Source organism: Aegilops tauschii, chromosome 7 (assembly GCF_002575655.3).
Source record: "Aegilops tauschii subsp. strangulata cultivar AL8/78 chromosome 7, Aet v6.0, whole genome shotgun sequence".
NCBI classification, from domain to species: Eukaryota; Viridiplantae; Streptophyta; class Magnoliopsida; order Poales; family Poaceae; genus Aegilops; species Aegilops tauschii.
The window spans coordinates 508,093,696-508,113,205 of NC_053041.3; the positions used below are offsets into that span (position 1 = coordinate 508,093,696).

General features: G+C 48.9%; 3 protein-coding genes across 3 annotated transcripts; 2 read left to right on the forward strand and 1 right to left on the reverse strand.

Moving 5' to 3' along the window:
- Positions 1 to 6,226: 6,226 nt before the first annotated feature.
- LOC109779938 (uncharacterized) lies at positions 6,227 to 6,688 on the forward strand. The gene has a single exon (XM_020338538.1). The coding sequence runs from the start codon at positions 6,227 to 6,229 to the stop codon at positions 6,686 to 6,688; it is 462 nt and encodes a 153-aa protein (XP_020194127.1).
- Positions 6,689 to 7,486: 798 nt separating this feature from the next.
- Positions 7,487 to 8,232, forward strand: LOC109774900 (protein GLUTAMINE DUMPER 6). The gene has a single exon (XM_020333660.4). It carries the CDS (start codon positions 7,622 to 7,624, stop codon positions 7,988 to 7,990), a length of 369 nt encoding a protein of 122 aa, XP_020189249.1. The 5' UTR covers positions 7,487 to 7,621; the 3' UTR covers positions 7,991 to 8,232.
- Positions 8,233 to 17,044: 8,812 nt separating this feature from the next.
- On the reverse strand, positions 17,045 to 17,836 carry LOC109779940 (protein GLUTAMINE DUMPER 6). The gene has a single exon (XM_020338540.4). It carries the CDS (start codon positions 17,701 to 17,703, stop codon positions 17,314 to 17,316), a length of 390 nt encoding a protein of 129 aa, XP_020194129.1. The 5' UTR covers positions 17,704 to 17,836; the 3' UTR covers positions 17,045 to 17,313.
- Positions 17,837 to 19,510: the final 1,674 nt, after the last annotated feature.

The following is a 19,510-nucleotide window of genomic DNA, read 5'->3' on the forward strand; positions in this document are numbered from 1 at the left end:
CCGCTGCCCCTGCCCCTGCCGTCGCCGCCGCCTGCCTCCCGCCGCCGCCCCTGCCCCTGCCGCCGCCTGCCTCCCGCCGCCCGCCCGCCTCCCGCCGCCGTCCTCAAGCAAAGAAAAGGAAGAACAAAAGGAAGAAGAAAAGGAAAAAGAAAAGAAAATAAGAAAAGAAAAAGAAAATAAGAAAAGGAAAAAGAAAATAAGAACAGGAAAAAGAAAATAAGAAAAGGAAAAAGAAAATAAGAAAAGGAAAAAGAAAAGGAAGAAGAAAAGGAAAAACAAAATAAGAAAAGAAAATAAGAAAAGGAAAAAGAAAATAAGAAAAGGAAAAACAGAATAAGAAAAGGAAAAAGAAAATAAGAAAAGGAAAAAGAAAAGGAAGAAGAAAAGGAAAAACAAAATAAGAAAAGGAAGAAGAAAAGGAAAAAGAAAATAAGAAAAGGAAAAAGAAAGGAAAAAGAAAATAAGAAAAGGAAAAAAGAAAAGGAAAAAGGAAATAAGAAAAGGAAGAAGAAAAGGAAAAAGTAAATAAGAAAAGGAAAAAGAAAAGGAAAAAGAAAATAAGAAAAGGAAAAAGAAAATAAGAAAAGGAAAAACAGAATAAGAAAAGGAAAAAGAAAATAAGAAAAGGAAGAAGAAAAGGAAGAAGGAAGAAGAAAAGGAAGAAGAAAAGGAAAAAGAAAAGGAAGAAGAAAAGGAAAAAGAAAAGGAAGAAGAAAAGGAAAAAGAAAATAAGAAAAAGAAAAAGAAAAGAAAAAAGAAAAGGAAAAAACAAAATACTTGGCAGTGCTAAACAAAAACTTCTATGCAAATTAGTGCTCAATAATCTTATTTTTTAATTCCTCCTGCTCTATGTCCCCTTAATCTTATTTTTTTAATTCCTTTATACTTAAAGAATTTTTACTACATGCAGGAGTGACATATGGCGGACGATAGAGCCGAGCCGCTTATGGATCCGGAGGCTGAACGTTATTTAATGGGCATCATCAACAACGAGATTCCTTATGTGCCGGGCTCAGAATATGAGCAAGAAGAGGATGTAGTCTCTTCTTTTCTGAACCTTGACGGTGGAACAGACATTGTCGATGATCAAGAAGGTGAAGGAACGGACATTGTCGACGGAGGTCAACCGTCAACAAACGACGATCTCGAATTGCAAGTAGCAACCACCTCCGGCGAGGTATATATATACATTGAGCCTCTCGTGATACAAACTTACTGAAATGTGAATACATATGTATTAACGCGCGCGACTCTCTTTCTTTTTTTAGCCCTCGGCCGGATCGAGTACGACAAAGCGTGGCAAATCCAAGGCGATGAAAACAGGAGAAACATATGCCATTGAGTTTGTCAGTGAAACCGGCAAGCCCCTACAGCACACCTCAAAGTTTATCAACCAATGCGGAGTCGTTGTTAGGGACAACGTCCCGATCACCGTCCAGGAATGGAAGGAGCCAAAGAAGGCACGTCTTGGTTTCAGTTTTGTCGACAAGAGAACGAAAAAGGATTGTTGGAGAAAGCTTATGGATCATTTCATTCTACCTCCGGAATACAACAAAGTCGATGAATTCGGTAACGAGGTTCCGGATGGACGTGAGAGGAGGAGGCTAGTTAAAGAGTTCGCTCTTCAGAAGATGGGCGAAGCATTCCGGAACTTCAAGAAAAATTTAACCCGTGACTATGTCAACAAGGGCAAGACTCCGGATTTCAATGGACAACATGAGAAACTGAAAGATGATTGGCCAGAATTTGTGAGGCAAAAGCAATCGGAGCATTTCAAGGAAATATCGAAAAAAAATAAGGATAATGCGAGTAAGAAAAAGTTCCATCATATTATGGGGCCAGGAGGATACCGCCTTTCGGAGCCTAGGTGGCAGAAGATGGAGGAGGACCTGAGGGTGCGAGGAATCCCTCTAGGTACAGAGGGGTGGGACCCAAGGGCCAAAAGCTGGTGGTACGGGCATGGGGGATCGCTAGACCCGGAGACAGGGGTGTGTGTTCACCGGAAGAAAAAGTTTGCTCCCACCCAAGCCCTTATTGACGCAATGACCCAAGCTCAAGAGGGCTTGATCAAGTTCAACAGAGAGAAAGACGCACTGACAACAGCCCTCGGGAATGATGAACACGGAGGACGTGTACGAGGCAAAGGCAAAGTTCCGTGGAAAGTAGGGTTTTCCCAGGACAATGACCCGTACTGTTACAGAAGCCGTAAGAGAAAGACGGGCCGGGATGCAGATCTTATGGCGAAGTTTGCATCGGAACTCCATGAGTTGAAGCAGACCGTGCATGAACTAGTAAAAGAAAAATCGGCTGCAGGGCCGCATGAAGATCATGAAGCGGATCGCGGAAGCCAGCAGCGGAGAAGCAGCGTGGCTTCCACGGATGCCCCGCCTGGTGCTAGTGCACCGATGATCGAGATTCGTGCACCGGAGCCTCACTACCCCCTGGATGATGTAAAGGAGATGAAAGAATGTGATCTGCATTATCCCGTGGGGAACGTTTCCACGAAGGTAGCTAGTGGCAGTGCTTTACCCTGTACACCTGGAGCACTCCACCACAACAACCCCATTGCATATGGATATGCTCGTGTCACGGTGGAAGACATAGTCCAAGGGTTTGAGGACCTGGAGATTGACAAAGCTACACCCGAAGGGGAGAGAAGACTTGGAGATGTCAAGCGCCAGATCATTCTATGGAAAAAGAAGTACATAGTGTTTCCAGGCGAGGCGCCAAGGCTAACAAGTCCACCCCCCTCCGATGGTGGTGGTGGCGGTGGTGGTGGTTGTGGTGGTTCACCTACACCTCCTTCACGCCATTCGACGCCGTCCCCCGATCCACAACCTCCGGCGGGTACGACGCCCCCCAATCCTCCTCCGGCGGGTACGACGCCCCCCAATCCACCTCCGGCGAAGAAGCAGAAGCAGGCGGACAGCAAGGAAACCCGCTCCTGGACTATTAACCCGGACCCTTATGTACCTAAGACCACAAGGGTACCGGAGCCATCACTGAAGCCTCTCCTCCCAAGGCCTTGGGAACTTAGTGAAGCTGAAAGCAAATTGGCCGCGTCTGCTGATTATGAGAAATGGAAGGCGATAAAAGAGCCTGAGCCCAAGCAAGTATTCACTAAGAAGCAAAAGAAGTGGGCTAAGGATTTTTTGACGACACCGTCCCAAGTCGAGCTGAATATGCCTGACGACTATGGACATGAACTTCGTAGGCAAGCAAAAATATTGAAGGAGGAGAAAGAAGAAAGTAAAAAAAAGGGAAACAAGTTGACCAGCTCGGGATGCAGAATAAACAATCGATCCCCCCGCTCATAGTGAAAGCCGGTCCGGAAGAGGACCCCGAGATCATAGCAGTTGCGGCAGCACTTGGATTGACTGTAGCGAGTGCCATGAAACAAGCGTCCGAGATGGGTTTGACTCTTCGTGCCTTCTTAGGCCTTGAGGATGCGCCAGTATGTGAGATAGCATTACAATATGTGCGGAATGGGCCTCTCGTCGAGTCTGCGCGGGAAAAGAGTCTACCACCACAAATGCGAAATCTGCTACGTTGGTACAAGCAATTCATAACATGGGCCGACAAAGAATATGTTTATGCGGATGTTACAGAGGAGCATCACACCAAACGGTACTCTGTACAAGTTCATATGAGTGAATTGTTCCAGCTGTTCAATCTGCGCGACCTCGACAAATCTATGCTGAGTTGCTACGTTCTGTAAGTGATTTATTTCTACCTCATCTCGTTCTTCATTGCCTATATATATATATATATATATATATATATATATATATATATATTGTCCTAACTATATTGTTGCGTACGCTATTATGCAGATTGAAGATTTGGGAATGCAAAATAAGAAACATCCATGATGTTGGGTTCATTGACCCACATATCGTTAATGGACATGTGTTACAAAATCACCCCAAAGACGTGGAGAAAGACTTGTACAAGTTTCTTAGAAAGCATCAACTCAAAAGTCATATTCTATTTCCTTACCATTTTGGGTGAGTGTTTCTCTCTTGTGCCCATTCTCTTTTGTTTACTCCATGCATGGTATGTCTAATCGATGAGTTATGCATGAATGTGCATGTAACGTGTCCGCAGGTTACACTGGATTCTGCTAAATATTGAACTTCACACCTCGAGAGTTCTAATCATGGACTCTATGGATTCGGATCCATAGTGTTGGGCCGACATGAGAAAAATGCTGCAAAAGTAATTATTTTCAATCATTTGAGCTCTATATCGATCGGTCTCTTTCGTTCATTTCCTAATATCAAGTAACTAATAACTCCCTTGTTCATTTAATTTTCTTTGCCCTATAGGGTTTGGAGACGGTTCTCAGAAGAAATTGTCGGTGAATTCAAACATGAGCTAGATTTTAGAAGGTTAGTTAATATGGATAAGCAGCCACCGGGGACTAATCTATGTGGATACTATGTTTGTGAGAACATCCGGAGACACACCTCTGAGCGGAAGGCATCGGATAGCGTGCGGAAGGCGACGAATAACTTGCGGAGGAGGCTTAGTCCAGAAGCTCGCTTTCGACCAATTCAAGATAAATTAGCAGGATTTTTCATGAGGGAAGTCATCAATCCTAAAGGAGAACACTATACCGAGGACGAAGAAATTTATATGCATACCCGAGATTGAAACTTGTTCGAAGTTGTATATGGTCATCCATCCTAATTGTGTATGGAAACTTGTTCGATGTTGTATATGGTCACCCGAGATTGAATATATATTATATATTTCTCTTGAATTCTTCTTGTTTGAAATTTCATATGCATGTATATAGTAGCGTAGAATATGTGTACTGAAACTTCATCAAAATTAAAATAAAACACAAAATAAAATATAAAAGAAATAAAACACTACAAATTAAAAAGAAACCAGGTTTAGGGGGGCTAAAACCCTAAACCTGCGGAGGAGACCTTTAGTCCCGGTTAGCCACGACAACAGGGACTAAAGGTCCTCCGCCCCGACGGACCCCTGGCGCCCACGTGGACGGGCCTTTAGTCCCGGTTAGCCATCCGGGACTAAAGGCCTTTGCGAACCGGGACTAAAGGGGGTCTTTAGTCGCGCATATTTAGTCCCGGTTGCACCGCCGGGACTAAAGGCCTTTGCGAACCGGGACTAAAGGCCTTTTTTCTAACGCACATTGGAATTGCCCGGAGCGTATTAGTAATTATTACCAACGGTCAAGACAGCTCGTACTAGTACCAGTTGTACCGCACTGCATCTGCATGGTACATGCCTCGCCGCCACGTCGATCTTTCATCCCGAAAGAGCCTGACACCTACCACCAAGCGGCGCATACAGGAACCATCCCAAGCCCCTGGACCAGGTTCGTCGACGGTCGACGCGACGACTCCTTTTTTCACGGCAATGTTCGCTGAACTTCCGTCGCCCTGTCTAGGAGTATTGCTCGCTCCACCGATCTGATCTTCAAGCCGCCCAGCCCAGCAGTGTATGCATGGGCTTAATTAGAAATGCAACAGTACGCGGCGGCATTGAAACTGCAACTGCTCCGTCGCACGTACAGCTGACGGCGCAGTACAAAGTTGGTGATCATGCGTTGTCCCCACGCCGCCGTCGGTTTGCTCCAGCTTCCCCTGAACCAATGTGTCTAGGAGCAACAAGGCGTGGATCATCCTGCTCCCCTGAACCAAGTTCAGTGGCCGGCCAAGCATGCATTGTTTTTTCCTTTTTTTTAACCAAAAGCATGCGTTTGATTTCCACATGCCTAGGTTCAGTGAATCTCCTCCACCCGAAGTTCTGTTGAACCCTGCCACTGCCAGTACCAGTGCAGTCGTACATCGGCGTTCTCGAATCTCGAGTATCCGCTTCTCGTTTCACCCACAGACTTTTGCAGAAAGTTCGAGAACCTTAGAGCAACTCGAACGGGGTCGACCCAAACGGACGGCGTTTTTGTCCGTTTGGGTCGGCCGCCCGCCCGCCGTCCGCCTTTTTTTAGTTTTGGATTGGCAGTGCGCCCAACGGGCCGACCCATTTCATGACCGCGCGCGTTTAAGATCATGACGTCGCCCTGGTTTTGGCGCTCCAGCGCGCGGGGAAGGTTCGCGCGTGGGGGAAAGCGGCCTAGCCCGCGCTGGTTTTGGCGCTCCAGCGCGCGGGAAAGGTTCGCGCGCGCCGCTCGCTATAAAGAAGGCGCTTCCTCCACACTCTGTCCGCCGCCCACTCTCGCCGCCTCTGCGCCACCATGTCGATCCGCCGTCTGGGCGCTTCGGATTTTCGCGGAGTCCGCGAGCGCCGCTCCGGCGCCTTCTCCGCCGAGATCTGGTTTCGCGAGAAACGTTTCGTCCTCGGCACCTTCGACACCGCAGAGGAGGCGGCCCGCGCGCATGACGCGGCGGCGTGGCGCCTCCTGAGGCCTCGTCGGGACATGAATTTTTCCAACGTGTCGAGCCAGCGGGCGCAGGATCTGGCGCCTCTCCCGCGGCTTTTCACCGACGAGGATCGTCGTGTCCACCGGAGGCGGCAGCGTCGCCTCGCCATCGCAGAGAAAGACGTGGAAGCCTTGATGGTGTGGCACGGAAGCTTCCCGCAGGACATCGTCGACGAGCGCCAGTTCTACAAGCAATTGAGATCGGAGAGGAACGCGAGGAGGGGGGATCGAGCCGCCTATCGGGAGGACAAGCGTTCGCGGAAGCAGGCAGCTTAATTGAAACTGAAGCTACGAGAAACGTCGGGTTGGGACTTTGAAGACGAGCAGCTTGCTGACGCCTACCTTCAGACATCGGAGGAGGACATTACCGAGTCGGAGTCAGAAAGCGACGACTAGTGGTCTTTTTCTTTTATCTGTCTACGCTAGAACTATCTATGTACTGAAAAAATGCCGGTGACGTAGCACGCGGGCGAGGTTGTGAATCCACTGTGCCACCAACCAGCGGGCCCGGTGAGGAAAGATGGCGAGCACGCGCGCGTTCGTCTTGTGTCCGCGCCGACGCAAATCAGGCTAAAAAATGAGCCGGGATTGGGTCGGCAGGCGGACGAAAGCGGACGCGCGTCCGTTTGGATCGGCGCGTTGGGACGGATTTTTTGTCCGCGCCGACCCAAACGGACGGCCGCGGACGAAATGGGTCGCCCCATTGAAGTTGCTTTTAAATAAGTCACGGAAATTAATTACGGTACACTGAATTCTTTTTATCCAAAGGATTCGGGTTTTATCCAAAGGCAAAAACCAGGTCCCTCCATCCAAGCAGCCAAACCTTCAGACATCGAAGAAAGACATTATCAAGTCGGAGTCAGAAAGCGACGACTAGTGGTCTTTTTCTACATCCAAGCGGCCAAACCCAGCAGCAGCAGTAGCACCTGGGGGAGGCAGCGAGAGCAGAGCTGGCAAGCAAACCAAAGAGAAGCTCCATCGCGCCGCGCCGAGCCGAGCCGAGCGGCTTCTTTTCCCCGCTCTCTCTCACCTCCCTCCCCCGCGCGCCACCTATAAATACCGCCTCCCTCCCCCCCTCCTCTCCCACTCACTCAGACGTCACAGCCACAGAGAACAAGCGAGAAACCACTCTGCACGCACGCCCACAGAGAGAGAGGAAGAGAAAGAAAGAGGGAGAGGGATCGACATCCGTTTGATTCACCGTTCATCATGAGGCCGATCAGAGAAGGCGAGGCGCTGGTGGGAGTCGCCGGGGCGCCCGCGGCGGCCGGCCACGGCACGCACCCGGGGGCGTGGAGGACGCCGACACCGTACATCTTCATCGGCTTCACGCTCATGATGGGGATCATCGCGGTGGCGCTGCTCGTGCTCGTCTGCACGCGCCGCAAGCCGTCCGGGTCGTCGCGCCGGGGGAGCGCCGGCGAGGACGCGTCGGCGCGCGGGATGGCGCCGCTCGACAGGGAGCCCAAGGTCGTCGTCATCATGGCCGGCGACGACTTGCCGTCCTTCCTCGCCAGCGCCAGGCCGTTCGCGTTCCCTGACGCCGTCGAGCCGCCACGCCAGGCGGACGCGGTCTGAGCGCGCGCGCGCCGCGCCCGTGTGCCCTGCGGGACGCGGGACCAATTTTGCTCATCAATCAGATTTCTAGGATTTACCCTAAGTAATTTTGTCGGTAGTAGTAGTATCTAGTTCGATGAGATAACCGGCGCGCACGACGTGAGCGCCCGGCGGCGTTGAGATCTGTGAAAGCGAATGAAGTTTCGGCTTTTGCATTTGCTTGCTTTTTGCCTGCTCTCTAATTCGATTTTTTCACTCACAAATTTTCACGCTTCTCGTTTGGGTGGGCGGTATTAACTACTCCCCAGTCGTCGTCATGCTGAGACTCTGTCTCTCTCGTAGTGGTAAATCTCAACGATGAGTCACCAAGCATTAACCACCCCTCAACAATGAGAGAGAACCACTATCCAATACTGATCCAGATTGATCTGCAGGCATGACACAAAGTGATGAGCATTAGTTTGTGCGAAATGACGGGGCTTTACACGATTGCTGTAAACAGTCACTGCCGGTTGCGCGCACGTTGAAACGTGCACAGTGAAATTTCGGTCTCTGTTGAAAAAAAAACATGACTAATTATAGAACATACTCCCTTCCTTCATAAATACTAGTTGGATATTTTAATACGAACTACGTACATACGGATGAAAATAAATGAACAAGCACACTAAAACATGTCTATATACTACATCTGATTCACATAAAAAAATTAGAACGTCTTATATTTGTGAACAGAGGGAGTAAATCATAATTATAGCAACTAGTAGGTGAATTGATCATCATAAACAGCAATTTCGCACACACAACAACCAATACTTCCATAGCCTTTTGATGCTACCGCGAATATATACTCGTCCAGCGCACTTATATACTCTACCGCAATTGGCATGAACACGCTCTTTTTATCTTACATATCAAATCACTTGTTTAGGTTGATTAGTATTTTACCTAGTGAGACAATCATGTCTATTATGTTCATTATGATGTTTCAATTTTATTATTTAGGTTAAACTTAGAGGAAATTACTCATATTTTCAAAATAAAAAAAACTAAGTACATGCAATTTTCTTCAATTGATTTTGTTGTACCCTACAAACCTCCCATGTATGACGGTTTGAATTGCCAGAGATGGTGTGCGACAAACCATCATGAAATGCTCTTTAGCAGAGGGACCAGTTACTCCTGAACAGATTGAAGCTTCCCAAGATACTGAAATCCTCTTCAAAGGTGTTGTTCTGAGTTTCTTGGCAACAAGATCGTTAATCCTTTCATGAGCATTATGTTTGGCGAGGATATGTGAGACAGGCTCCAGACCAAGTTCAGTGTCTTGGACACATGAAGTGAGTTATATGTTATGGAACAATACCATGAGTACAAAGTGTTTTAGTCGAGCATGCTAACAAAATACAGTCACTCAATAAGAAGCGTGGATATTTCAATTGTGTGTTACCGAACAAGACTTTCCTTCAAGGAGGAAATTTGCCATTGTTTGGAGACACATGGGCCATGAGTTTTCCGTTCTGAATCTCATTAGTGGTCTTGACCTGGAAGATAATACGAGGAGAAAAGACACATGTGATCCAGCCCATGAGGGGAATTCTAGGGACTATCTCATGCACAAGAGGAATTTGCAACCCCAGAAGTTTAAGAACAAGAGCAACTATGAGGGCAAAGGAAAGTTTGAAGGCAAAAGCAAGACCTCACAATCTATTAACTTTAGGAACTAAGATGAGACTGGTAAGAAGGAAGGAGCATGACATGTCTTCAGTGAATATGAATATTGGGCTCCTGATTGCGTGAATCGCTTTGACAAGGGGTAACATGGGAACAACGACAAGACCGACAACTTTGTTATTGGTGATAGTAAGGTGAAGGACAACGGGTATGGTATTTTTTTTTTGTTATTTCAGTATGTCATTCTTATGAACGGTGGATTGACACGTGTGCCAATATGCATGTGTGTGTTGATCTCTCCATGTTTTCTTCTTATCATGTCCCAAGGACTACCTATATGTTGATTGGAAATGGGCCACATGCTTTTGTTCATGCTGTACAGTCGATCTGAAATTTACTCCGGAAAAGATCGTGCGGCTAAATAACGTGCAACATGTCCCTACGGTCAACAGAAATCTTGTTTTCATGTGTCATGGTGGCTATAAGTTGGTCTTTCAGTCCGATAAGATGCTAGTGTGAAGATGTGTGCAATTTATTGGTAAAAGTATGAGTGTGAAAGCTTATTTTGCATGCCTTTGTCAGATTTGTCTTATTAATCATATTTTTCATTGAAAATGAATCATATGTCTGGTATTCACACATTTACCATATTAATTTTTGGATGCATGAAGCGACTAGCAAATATGAAGCAAAGGTTTGCCATTTTTATTCATTAACCGGAATGGAGTTATCTGATTAATTAGGAAAAAATCAGGAAAAAATATATTACAAAAAAGCCCAACACATAGGGTACTCGTGGACTACTTGACGACTAACAAAATATCAGCAGCAATAATAACACAAATTGGATCATCGGGGCATTGTCCATCGATATCATGTCTAAACCAGACGACTTCGACTTCACCTCAGACAAACACCAATCTTAACAACCGTAAAATAATAACACCAATTAACAAAGCATCGCCAAACAATCAACCATTGCATGGATCGAGGATAGATAAATCTGATTTTGAAGGCAAGCTTCACAGGAGAAAGTTGCGAGCCTCGAACCGACCTAGTTCAACACATCAATCAGACAATATCATCCACTTAAAACCACAGTCATGGAGTATCATCGTCGTGACACCGCAGCACGCAGCTCCCATTTCTCTCAGGGTGAGAAACAAGCATAGACGCACCCTCACTAGCATACCGATGCATGATCGCCTGACATGTGATCCTTGTACAGTGCACAAACTAGCCTAGAGACCAAGCTAAAAAAAACACTGTCTACACAATCGCGCTGGATGATAAGAGCATCTACAATCAGACTTGGCAAATCCGGCCCCAAAAGCCCGTAAACGCGCCGTCAGGACACGCTCGTGAGCATTTACTGGTCACATCTTAAATTTCTCTTCTCACAACCGGACACCTCAATTAGCAATGCCTCAAATCCATACAAAGTAATGTTACTACATGAATGATGCATTAAACACATCGCCCGGCTACTACATCAGGACATGCCATTGGACAATCAAAATTTGGCATGTTCTACCTACATACTAGCTATGCAGAAGATCATCCATGGTCGTGCTTGCCCTTCTCGGTGCTCTTGTTGTGCTTGTCGCGGAAGTAGCGGTCGAAAACGCAGTACGGATTGAGCCGGATTTGCTCATCGTCGGAGCTGTCCAACCCATCGATGTCTTCCTTCTCCTCCGTTGCGGGCAGTCTGGCCATGGCACGGACCGCCCGATTCTGCCCTCGGACATGGGCGCGCATATTTCCCCGTTGCCGCTTCTTTACAATGCGGGCGCGGATGGCTTCTTCCTCTGCAGCAGCGCGCGCTGTCGAATCAGCGGCATCAACCGCCGCCATACCGGCAGCGAGGCGGGCCTTGGCCACCCTCATCCTCTCCTCCCACTGCGGGCACACTGATCCCGATACCACTCATACTCCGGCGGGCCCGCGATGGGGAAAGGAAGATTGAAAGGCTCACGGGAGGACCGCAATGATCCAGCCCTGGAGGATCCAAGCACCCGATGCGGCGATGCAATGGATCCTCACCGGACACAGATACTGCCGTCGGTCGGGCGCGGTCCTCCAGGGAGCGGCGGAGTGCAATGCGGATGGTCATTGCCTCCTCCAACCCGCACGGGACGACACCCCAGCCGACGGATCTGCACTGATCGGAGTCAGATCCACTGCCCGCCATGTTAGTGAAGACCGGAGATCGCCGGACAGGAGCTTGGTTTGCTGAGTGGGGTGGAGTGGAGTGGATTTGGTCCGAGAAGCGGATGTGTGAACAAATATATGTGGGTCGGACGAGCCATCGTGGGCCGGGCCTGACGTGGCGGACGCAGCCAGTTGCGCCCGGACCTCCCATATATATCCATCTCATATTTGAGCTGGATGTGAGGGATGCCGGTCAGCCCGGGCGTCTTGAGGCAGGTTTGAGGCGTTTGTCTGAGATGGAGATTTTTGACGCGTATCAGAGGGGTTTGAGATGCCCTGCTGTAAATGTTGTAACCCAAAGAAACTTCTTTTTACACAAACCCACATGGCTGATCCATCAATCCATCCAGGCGGGACCGATCGAACAGGGGCCGGGAAGCGAAGAGGCCGTCTCTGCCCGCGATTCGCGCTGTCGATCTTGATGCATGCATGGTCCTCTCATTTCACGTCGACGAGGAAGGATAGATAGCACGGCCGGTGGCAGCTCGCGGTACGATCGGTCGGCGTCGAACCGGGGCCGCGGGCTGTCGCGTTGCTGGCCCATGGCAAGGATCGAATAGCACACGCACGTACGTCCAGTCCGATCCATCGATCGATCGATCGATACATCGACGCATTATCCTCTCGATCATCCATATCCATGCCGATAACAAGCGACGGCGCGTAGCTCCACGCTATGCCGTGTGGCCCAGGTCAGGCCCAAATGAGATCGATTTGCTGTACATGAACGACTGGGCTGGGCAATGCGATCTCTTTTCCTAGCACGAAAAGGTGACGGTGCGTAGCGTAGCTGCTGAGCGATCGTGCGTGCCGTGCGGCGGCCGGGGCGTGCCGGGCGGAGGAGCGTACGGCCGACGTGACGCCGCGAGGCCCGCTCAACGTGCTCGTGTCTGTGTCGACATGGTTTACCATTGTGACGACACCTTTCCGTGCCATGCAGCCGCTGCTGGAGCCTGGAGTGGAGGGTTTTTTTCAGAGAGAAAAAAATGGGCGATCGCTTTTGGTTGAACCCTAGCTAGTTACGAGAGACGCTGGCGCAAAGGGACGCGGCGGCCCAACGGCGTGTCCAAAGGGACGGAAAAGGGCGCAGCAGGCTTCATGGCTAGTGGAGTAGCTACCACGATTGCTCGACCCGGTGATGAATAGGATCCGAGTCATCGCTCTCGTCCTTTTCCTGGGCCTGGACGTTAGCGGCAGCATGTACGTAGCACTGCCGTCGGTTGGCTCATCGAAAGGATCGCCAACCATGGCATCCTGCTGCGTCCATGGGCGCACTGCTCCACCGTTCCCAGCAGATCAGATTAGAGAGAGAGAGGGGCTCCAACTGAGCCGGAATATTCGTGAGGATAATGCTCCTCCCAAGTTCCAACCTCGCCTCCCCTTTATCTGACATCCTACGGAGGCCGCACGTACACGCGCCCACCTACTCGAATCGCCTTTCATTCACTCCCTCTTTTCTTCTCACATACGAATTGGCCGTTTGCGAAGTTTTTTTTTTAGGATCGAATTGTGAGGTTTTTCGATGGACAAGTGTTCGCTACTCTCTGAATTTTCCAGTTCAGAATTAACATCGAAATAAACTAAGTAGTGAGAACGTTAAAGCACCAGAATTGCTCCAAGGTCTCCGTGACCGTAATAATTCGGTAAACGAGTTAACTACTGCAATGATCATCCAATTCCAATAAATAAACGTCTGAACTGGAAAGCATCAAGCCAAGGGCCAAAAGAGCAGCTACAAAAGTTGGCGGATAGCAATAGGCCAGGAGGCAGCTACTGCTACTATCATTATGTTTCCCAAGCAGTCCAGTGCAGTGCAGCACAGCATCTCTGACTCGGAACTAATCAGGGACTAAACATTTTCTCCCTGGCCATGATGACCTCGGCCTCGGTGGGCCGGGTACGGCAACATGGAAGGGCGGCGAAGACCGCCGGAGAGGAGGAGCAGCCATATGCTCCGGGATATTCTCCGCGGCAAAGGGAGCAAAAGGACGCTCGCTCGTCGGTGGAGGAGGCAATCATGGTGCCCGCCCGCCCGCCGAGCACTGCAGTAGTCGGGTACACAACAAGCAAGCTGCTGCTGCTGTTCATACTCCGTATCTGGTTTCTGACTAGGCCCCCACTCCCTCTCCCTCCCTTGAAAAAGTCCAGATAGCTCGTCGACTTTGTACCGTGAACTCTAAAGTTTCTTACGATGCGCCGCTTCCACTAGCAACAGCAACAGGGTAAACCATGCATGTCCGCCAACCTTATCCCTACGGAACTGGTACGAAGCAGACACGACGCCACTGCTCCGGCGACAAGGAAACAACCGCCGCCACCCAGACCCTATGCACCATCTCTCCGTCCGCCCAAACCCTAGAACTGGTTCGCTTTCACGCCTCTTAGGTTTGTACTTCCAGAACCGAAGGATGCGCACGAAGAACAGACTAAGCATCTCTCAATCCGATCAGCTCCATGGAACCGTGTGTAATTCCAGAACGCACACAGATTGATAAGACTTGAGCCCTTGAGGACACCTCTACGCTGGCTAGCCATGAGCACTTCTTCGTTCCGATCTGCTAATGCATGAAATGTATGATTCGGTAGTGTAATTCCAGAACGCACCTGGGTTGATATTTGACAAGACTAGGAAGAACTTCTATGATGGCCAGCTATGGTAGTTGGAGTATGTAGTGTAGGGTGAGAATATGGTGACGAGGACGCAGGGAGGAAGAGCACAAACTTTGTTTTGTTGTCACCCACTCCCCTACGGGCTCGGGGTCGAGGCGCCGCTTCCGGCCTAGCTAGCCGCAAGAAAACACAAAGCGCTCCATTTTGGAGAGTGCCATGGCCCCGCGTGCCCTGACTCCGATAGTATCATGTTGGCGTTGGCATTCGCTGTTGGATTTGGACCTCTCTATTTGCTTCTCTTTCCCCCAATCTACTTTTCTTTCCTTTTTCTTCCCACTTTCTCCATTTCAAGATATTAATAAAAAACAAGGATTTCTTCAACTCTTTATGATTTAGTGGAAACCTTTTCACCTTTCTTAAAATAAGGACTGAGTTGAAACTTATACCGGGGACGATCCAACTCGAGAGAAAGAGGAATCGGCGTGCCATTTCGCCATTTCTTTACCGCTTTGTCGCGGCGAATAGGATTGGGGGACACCTTTGTAAAGGGGCCACTACTAGCTTTAGCCCGCTGATGCTTGATTAGATTTTTGTAGATAATGGGTTCTCCATGAGCTAAGCACAACTTATATGATTGATTGATCTCGGCTGCAAAGTTGCAACAGATACGATATGTTTCGTGAGCAAGTACGGTTCGAGTTGACATATGGTGCTCCACAGAAAACAGTGGCATGTGAGCTCGGCATACGTGCGGCCCAAGTGGTCTATCCGATCGATCGGTCGATATTAGTGGCCAGGCTGCGACCCATTTTAGCAGAGACGTAGTGCAGCAGCTGCAACAAGTTAGGCTAGAAGACAACTGCAGGCCTGCAGCACGCGTGTAGTAGCAAGAAACAAGTAGTACAGGCGCCAAACGGGTACTACAAGTTGCAGTACAAAGTACGAACAGATAGGGGTGCTAGCCGATAGTACAAGTGGATTTTGCCTCAGTGTGCGCACCTGTAGACCATCAGATCCTCATTCAATGGCTTAGATTCCGTGCCCTCCGACTTCATCGTCACCATCCCGCTCTCCTTCCCCGATTCCGGTTATGGCGGTTTTGGCTCCCACGGTTGTGGGATCGGGCTATCATGGAAACACATGTTCCCTTGTCGCCTGATCCCCGCAATGACGCCGTTGTCTTGCTATTGTCACCGCCTCCTGCTCACCACAAGCGGGTAGGAAAAACAAAGTTTGAAAATGCCCAAACTTTGTTTTGGGCATTTTCCACGTCAAACAAAAAGTTTCTCGGACAACTTTCAATCAATTTGACCTAGAGACATTAGTTTGAAATCCAATGGCTGGTCCATCATCTTCATCCTACAGCAAACAAACTCGAGCTTCCTCTCTTTTGACAACACGTCTCATCTCCCCCACATCTCCTTTCACCGAGGGCATCTCCAAGGGAAGTCATCAAATATGATTACCAAATGTCCGGCGATATTCATCAAATGGCCGTTCATTGTCCAATGGAGAGAGAAGAAAGATAGGAAAGTGAGTTTACAGTGGAGTCCAAGGCTGATTTGGCAGCGTCTGCGGATGTTCGGACTCCCCAACCCCACCCCACCCCCTAGTTTGGAAATTGTTTGTGTGATTTCGAACGTCCGTACCAATCCGCGAGTGACCGCTGTTGGATCGCCAAAAGTGTCCAACGTTCGTCCAAACATTAGGGGAAAGGTTTGATGATCCATGTTGTAGATACCCTGAACCAATCAAGCATCTTGCTCGATCACGACGAGGCCACGTCACGGACACCATGGCCGGCTCCGTCGTCTATCTCGGCTTCGGGGGCTGCTCTCCTATGCGCTCTCAAAATCGACCAACGATGCAACAATTATAGGTGTATGAGAAGTAGCATGCCCTAAAAACAAAGGGAGACCAGGAATATGATTTTGGTGAGAAAATTCGTACTTCCACTAAGTGGGTAACAAAAAAATCATTGTTAACAAGCATATTCTGCTATTTAAGAGACTGTAGTACGTGTAGTTTTTTGTAAGAAAAGTACTACGTGCCCTCTAAAAGTATATAACCTCCATTTCCAAATGCAGGCGACGGGACCTTGGTTTGATAAAGGGCGGCGCATACAGTCCGTTGCATAAATTCTACGCGACGTGTCGACGACGCGCTAGGCTCCCCTATTTTTGTTTTCTAGTCTGTGTGCTCGCGTTTGAAGACCACACAATGGATCAATGCGCCCCATGTAATCCTATACTCGTTTTCACTGTGTACTTTTAGCTCGTTTTCACTGTGTACGTTTCAACATAGACAAGGAACCGAAAGTTCACTGTGTGCGTTTCAACATGCACTTAACCGGCAGTTGCAGTCTACTAGAACAATCATGTTAAAAGTTTGCCCGGGGCCGGCGAGTAAGCTCCGTCACTTCGCACAAACTTTTACTACGTGGTGATCAAACTCGATCAGGATGGGAGAGCGGTTAATACTGCATGACTCACGGTGAAACTTCCGAGAGAGACGGGCGAGTATTTTATACCGCCCACCCAAACGAAAAGCGCTGAAATCTCAAGTGGAAATCAAATCGAATTGGGGAGCAGCCAAGCAAGCATCATGCATTTATTGAATGAGGATGCAAGCCAAAATTCCATTCGCTTTCGCATTCACAGATCTCAACATACGCCGCCGGCGCGCTCACGCCATGCGCGCCGCTCACCTCACCTCGCCAAGAAACGTAAACCACTACAGCTCTATCTTCTCTGCTAATTGAGTAGATTCTACGGACAGATCACGCAGGGGGAATCCTAGAGGCCAAAATTGGTCCCGCGGTCACACGGGCGGGCGTGCGGGCGTCGCGCCTACGCCGCGTCCTCCTGCCGCTGCTCGCCGGAGTCGGTGGCGTTCACGGCAACAGGGAACGCGAACGGCCTTGCGCTGGCGAGGAAGGACGGCAAGTCGTCGCCGGCCATGATGACGACGACCTTGGGCTCCCGGTCGAGCGGCGCCATCCCGCGCGCCGACGCGTCCTCGCCGGCGCTCCCCCGGCGCGACGACCCGGACGGCTTGCGGCGCGTGCAGACGAGCACGAGCAGCGCCACGGCGATGAGCCCCATCATGAGCGCGAAGCCGAGGAAGAGGTACGGCGTCGGCGTCCTCCACAGCCCCGGGTGCGCGCCGTGGCCGGCCGCAGCCGCCGCCGGGGCCCCAGCGACCCCCACCAGCGCCTCGCCTTCCCTTATCGGCCTCATGATGAAGGATGAATCACACGGATGCCGATCCCTCTCCCTCTTATCTCTCTCTTTCTCTTCCTCTCTCTGATCTGTGGGCGCGCGTACAGTGGTTTCTCGCTTGTTCTGTGTGGCTGTGACGTCTGACTGGGTGGGAGAGGAGGGGGGAGGGAGGCGGTATTTATAGGTGGCGCGCGGGAGGGGTTGGGAGAGAGAGAGAGAGCGGGGAAAAGAAACCGCGCGCTCGGCGCGGCGCGATGGAGCTTCGCTTTGCTTGCCAGCTCTGCTCTGCCTCCCCCAGGTGCTGCTGCTGCTGCTGGGTTGGGTTGGGTTGGGTTTGGCGGTCTCTCTCTGTTGCTGCGGCTGCATACACAGTAAGACTAGCCACAATGGGTACTAACATAGACTAGAACATGTCCATGTTACTAGCCTATGTTACTACCTCTATCGTCGGAAGTAATATATATGTGCTAACATGCAATATTTCATTTATTAGGCTACTAGCAAAAAGGCTCGTGCGTTGTAACGGGAGAAAAAAAACCACACGCTTTTAATTTATAAAAAATGTTCTATAATTTGAGAATTTGTAACTATTTCTTAAATATATGAAGAGTTAAAAAGGTTGTTAAAAAGATACAGGATTTTTTAATCATAAAAAGAGATTTTTTTTGTCTGGAAAAGACATTTTTTATGGTCTCATGTTGAAGCAGGTACTTGCGCCCCTATTTCATCACTATTTCTTGCCATACATTGTCATAGGTATTGGTCCCTGTTTCATCACTATTTATTTCTTACCAAACTTGTCTTTTATTTTACTTTTTGTCATGCATGTCTCCTTTTTACTTTTTTCATGCATGTCCTCTTTTTCTTCTTCTTATATATAGGAGAATAGCGCAACATCTCATCTTCATCGGATCTCCTCTGCATTTTCTCTTTTATTTATTTTGTAGCGGACATCCCATCTTTATTTGGTCCTTTTATTTCTAGTCATGCATGTCCATATTTTTTGGTGCCTCTAACAAAATTATATTTAATTTGATGTCCAATCATGATTTTGCTGAGGTGTTCATCCCCAATCTGAATCAATACCGGTATGAAAAAAGACGGATAATGCATTGTTCATTAACATTGCAGCCAAGATAGTATTTTTAAAATTGTTAATAGGTTAAATAGGTAGTAACTAGCTATGTTACCACTTTTATCTCTTTCTTCAATTATTGCATGGCACATCATCTATTTAACCTAGATATGTGTGATGTTACTACCTATGTTACTCCCATTATGGGTAGTCTAACGTCTCCTACAGCCGCTGGGTTTTAGCCGCTTGGATGGTGGGTCCTGGTTTTTGCCTTTGGGTAAAAACTGAATTACGCGTACTACAATTAATTTCTGCGATTTATCTAAGGTTTTGGAACTTTCTGCAAAAATCTGTGGGTGAAACGGGAAGCGGATACTCGAGACTCGAGAACGCCGAGGTAGTGCTGGTACTGGCAGTGGCAGAGTTCAACAGAACTTCGGATGGAGGAGATTCAGTGAACCTAGCCATGTGGAAATCAAAAGCATGCTTTTGCCCCCGTTTCAAACCAATACAGTAAAACGCATGCTTTCGGGGGAAAAAGGAAGACAATGCATGCTTGCCCGGCAAGGCGGCAACTGAACTTGGTTCAGGGGGATCGGGATCATCCACGCCTTGTTGATCTTAGACACATTCGGAAGCTGGAGAAACCGACGGCGGCGTGGCGGCATCGCATGATCGCCAACTTTGTACTGCGCCGACAGATGTACATGCGACAGAGCAGCTGCAGTTTCAATAGCCCATGCATACACT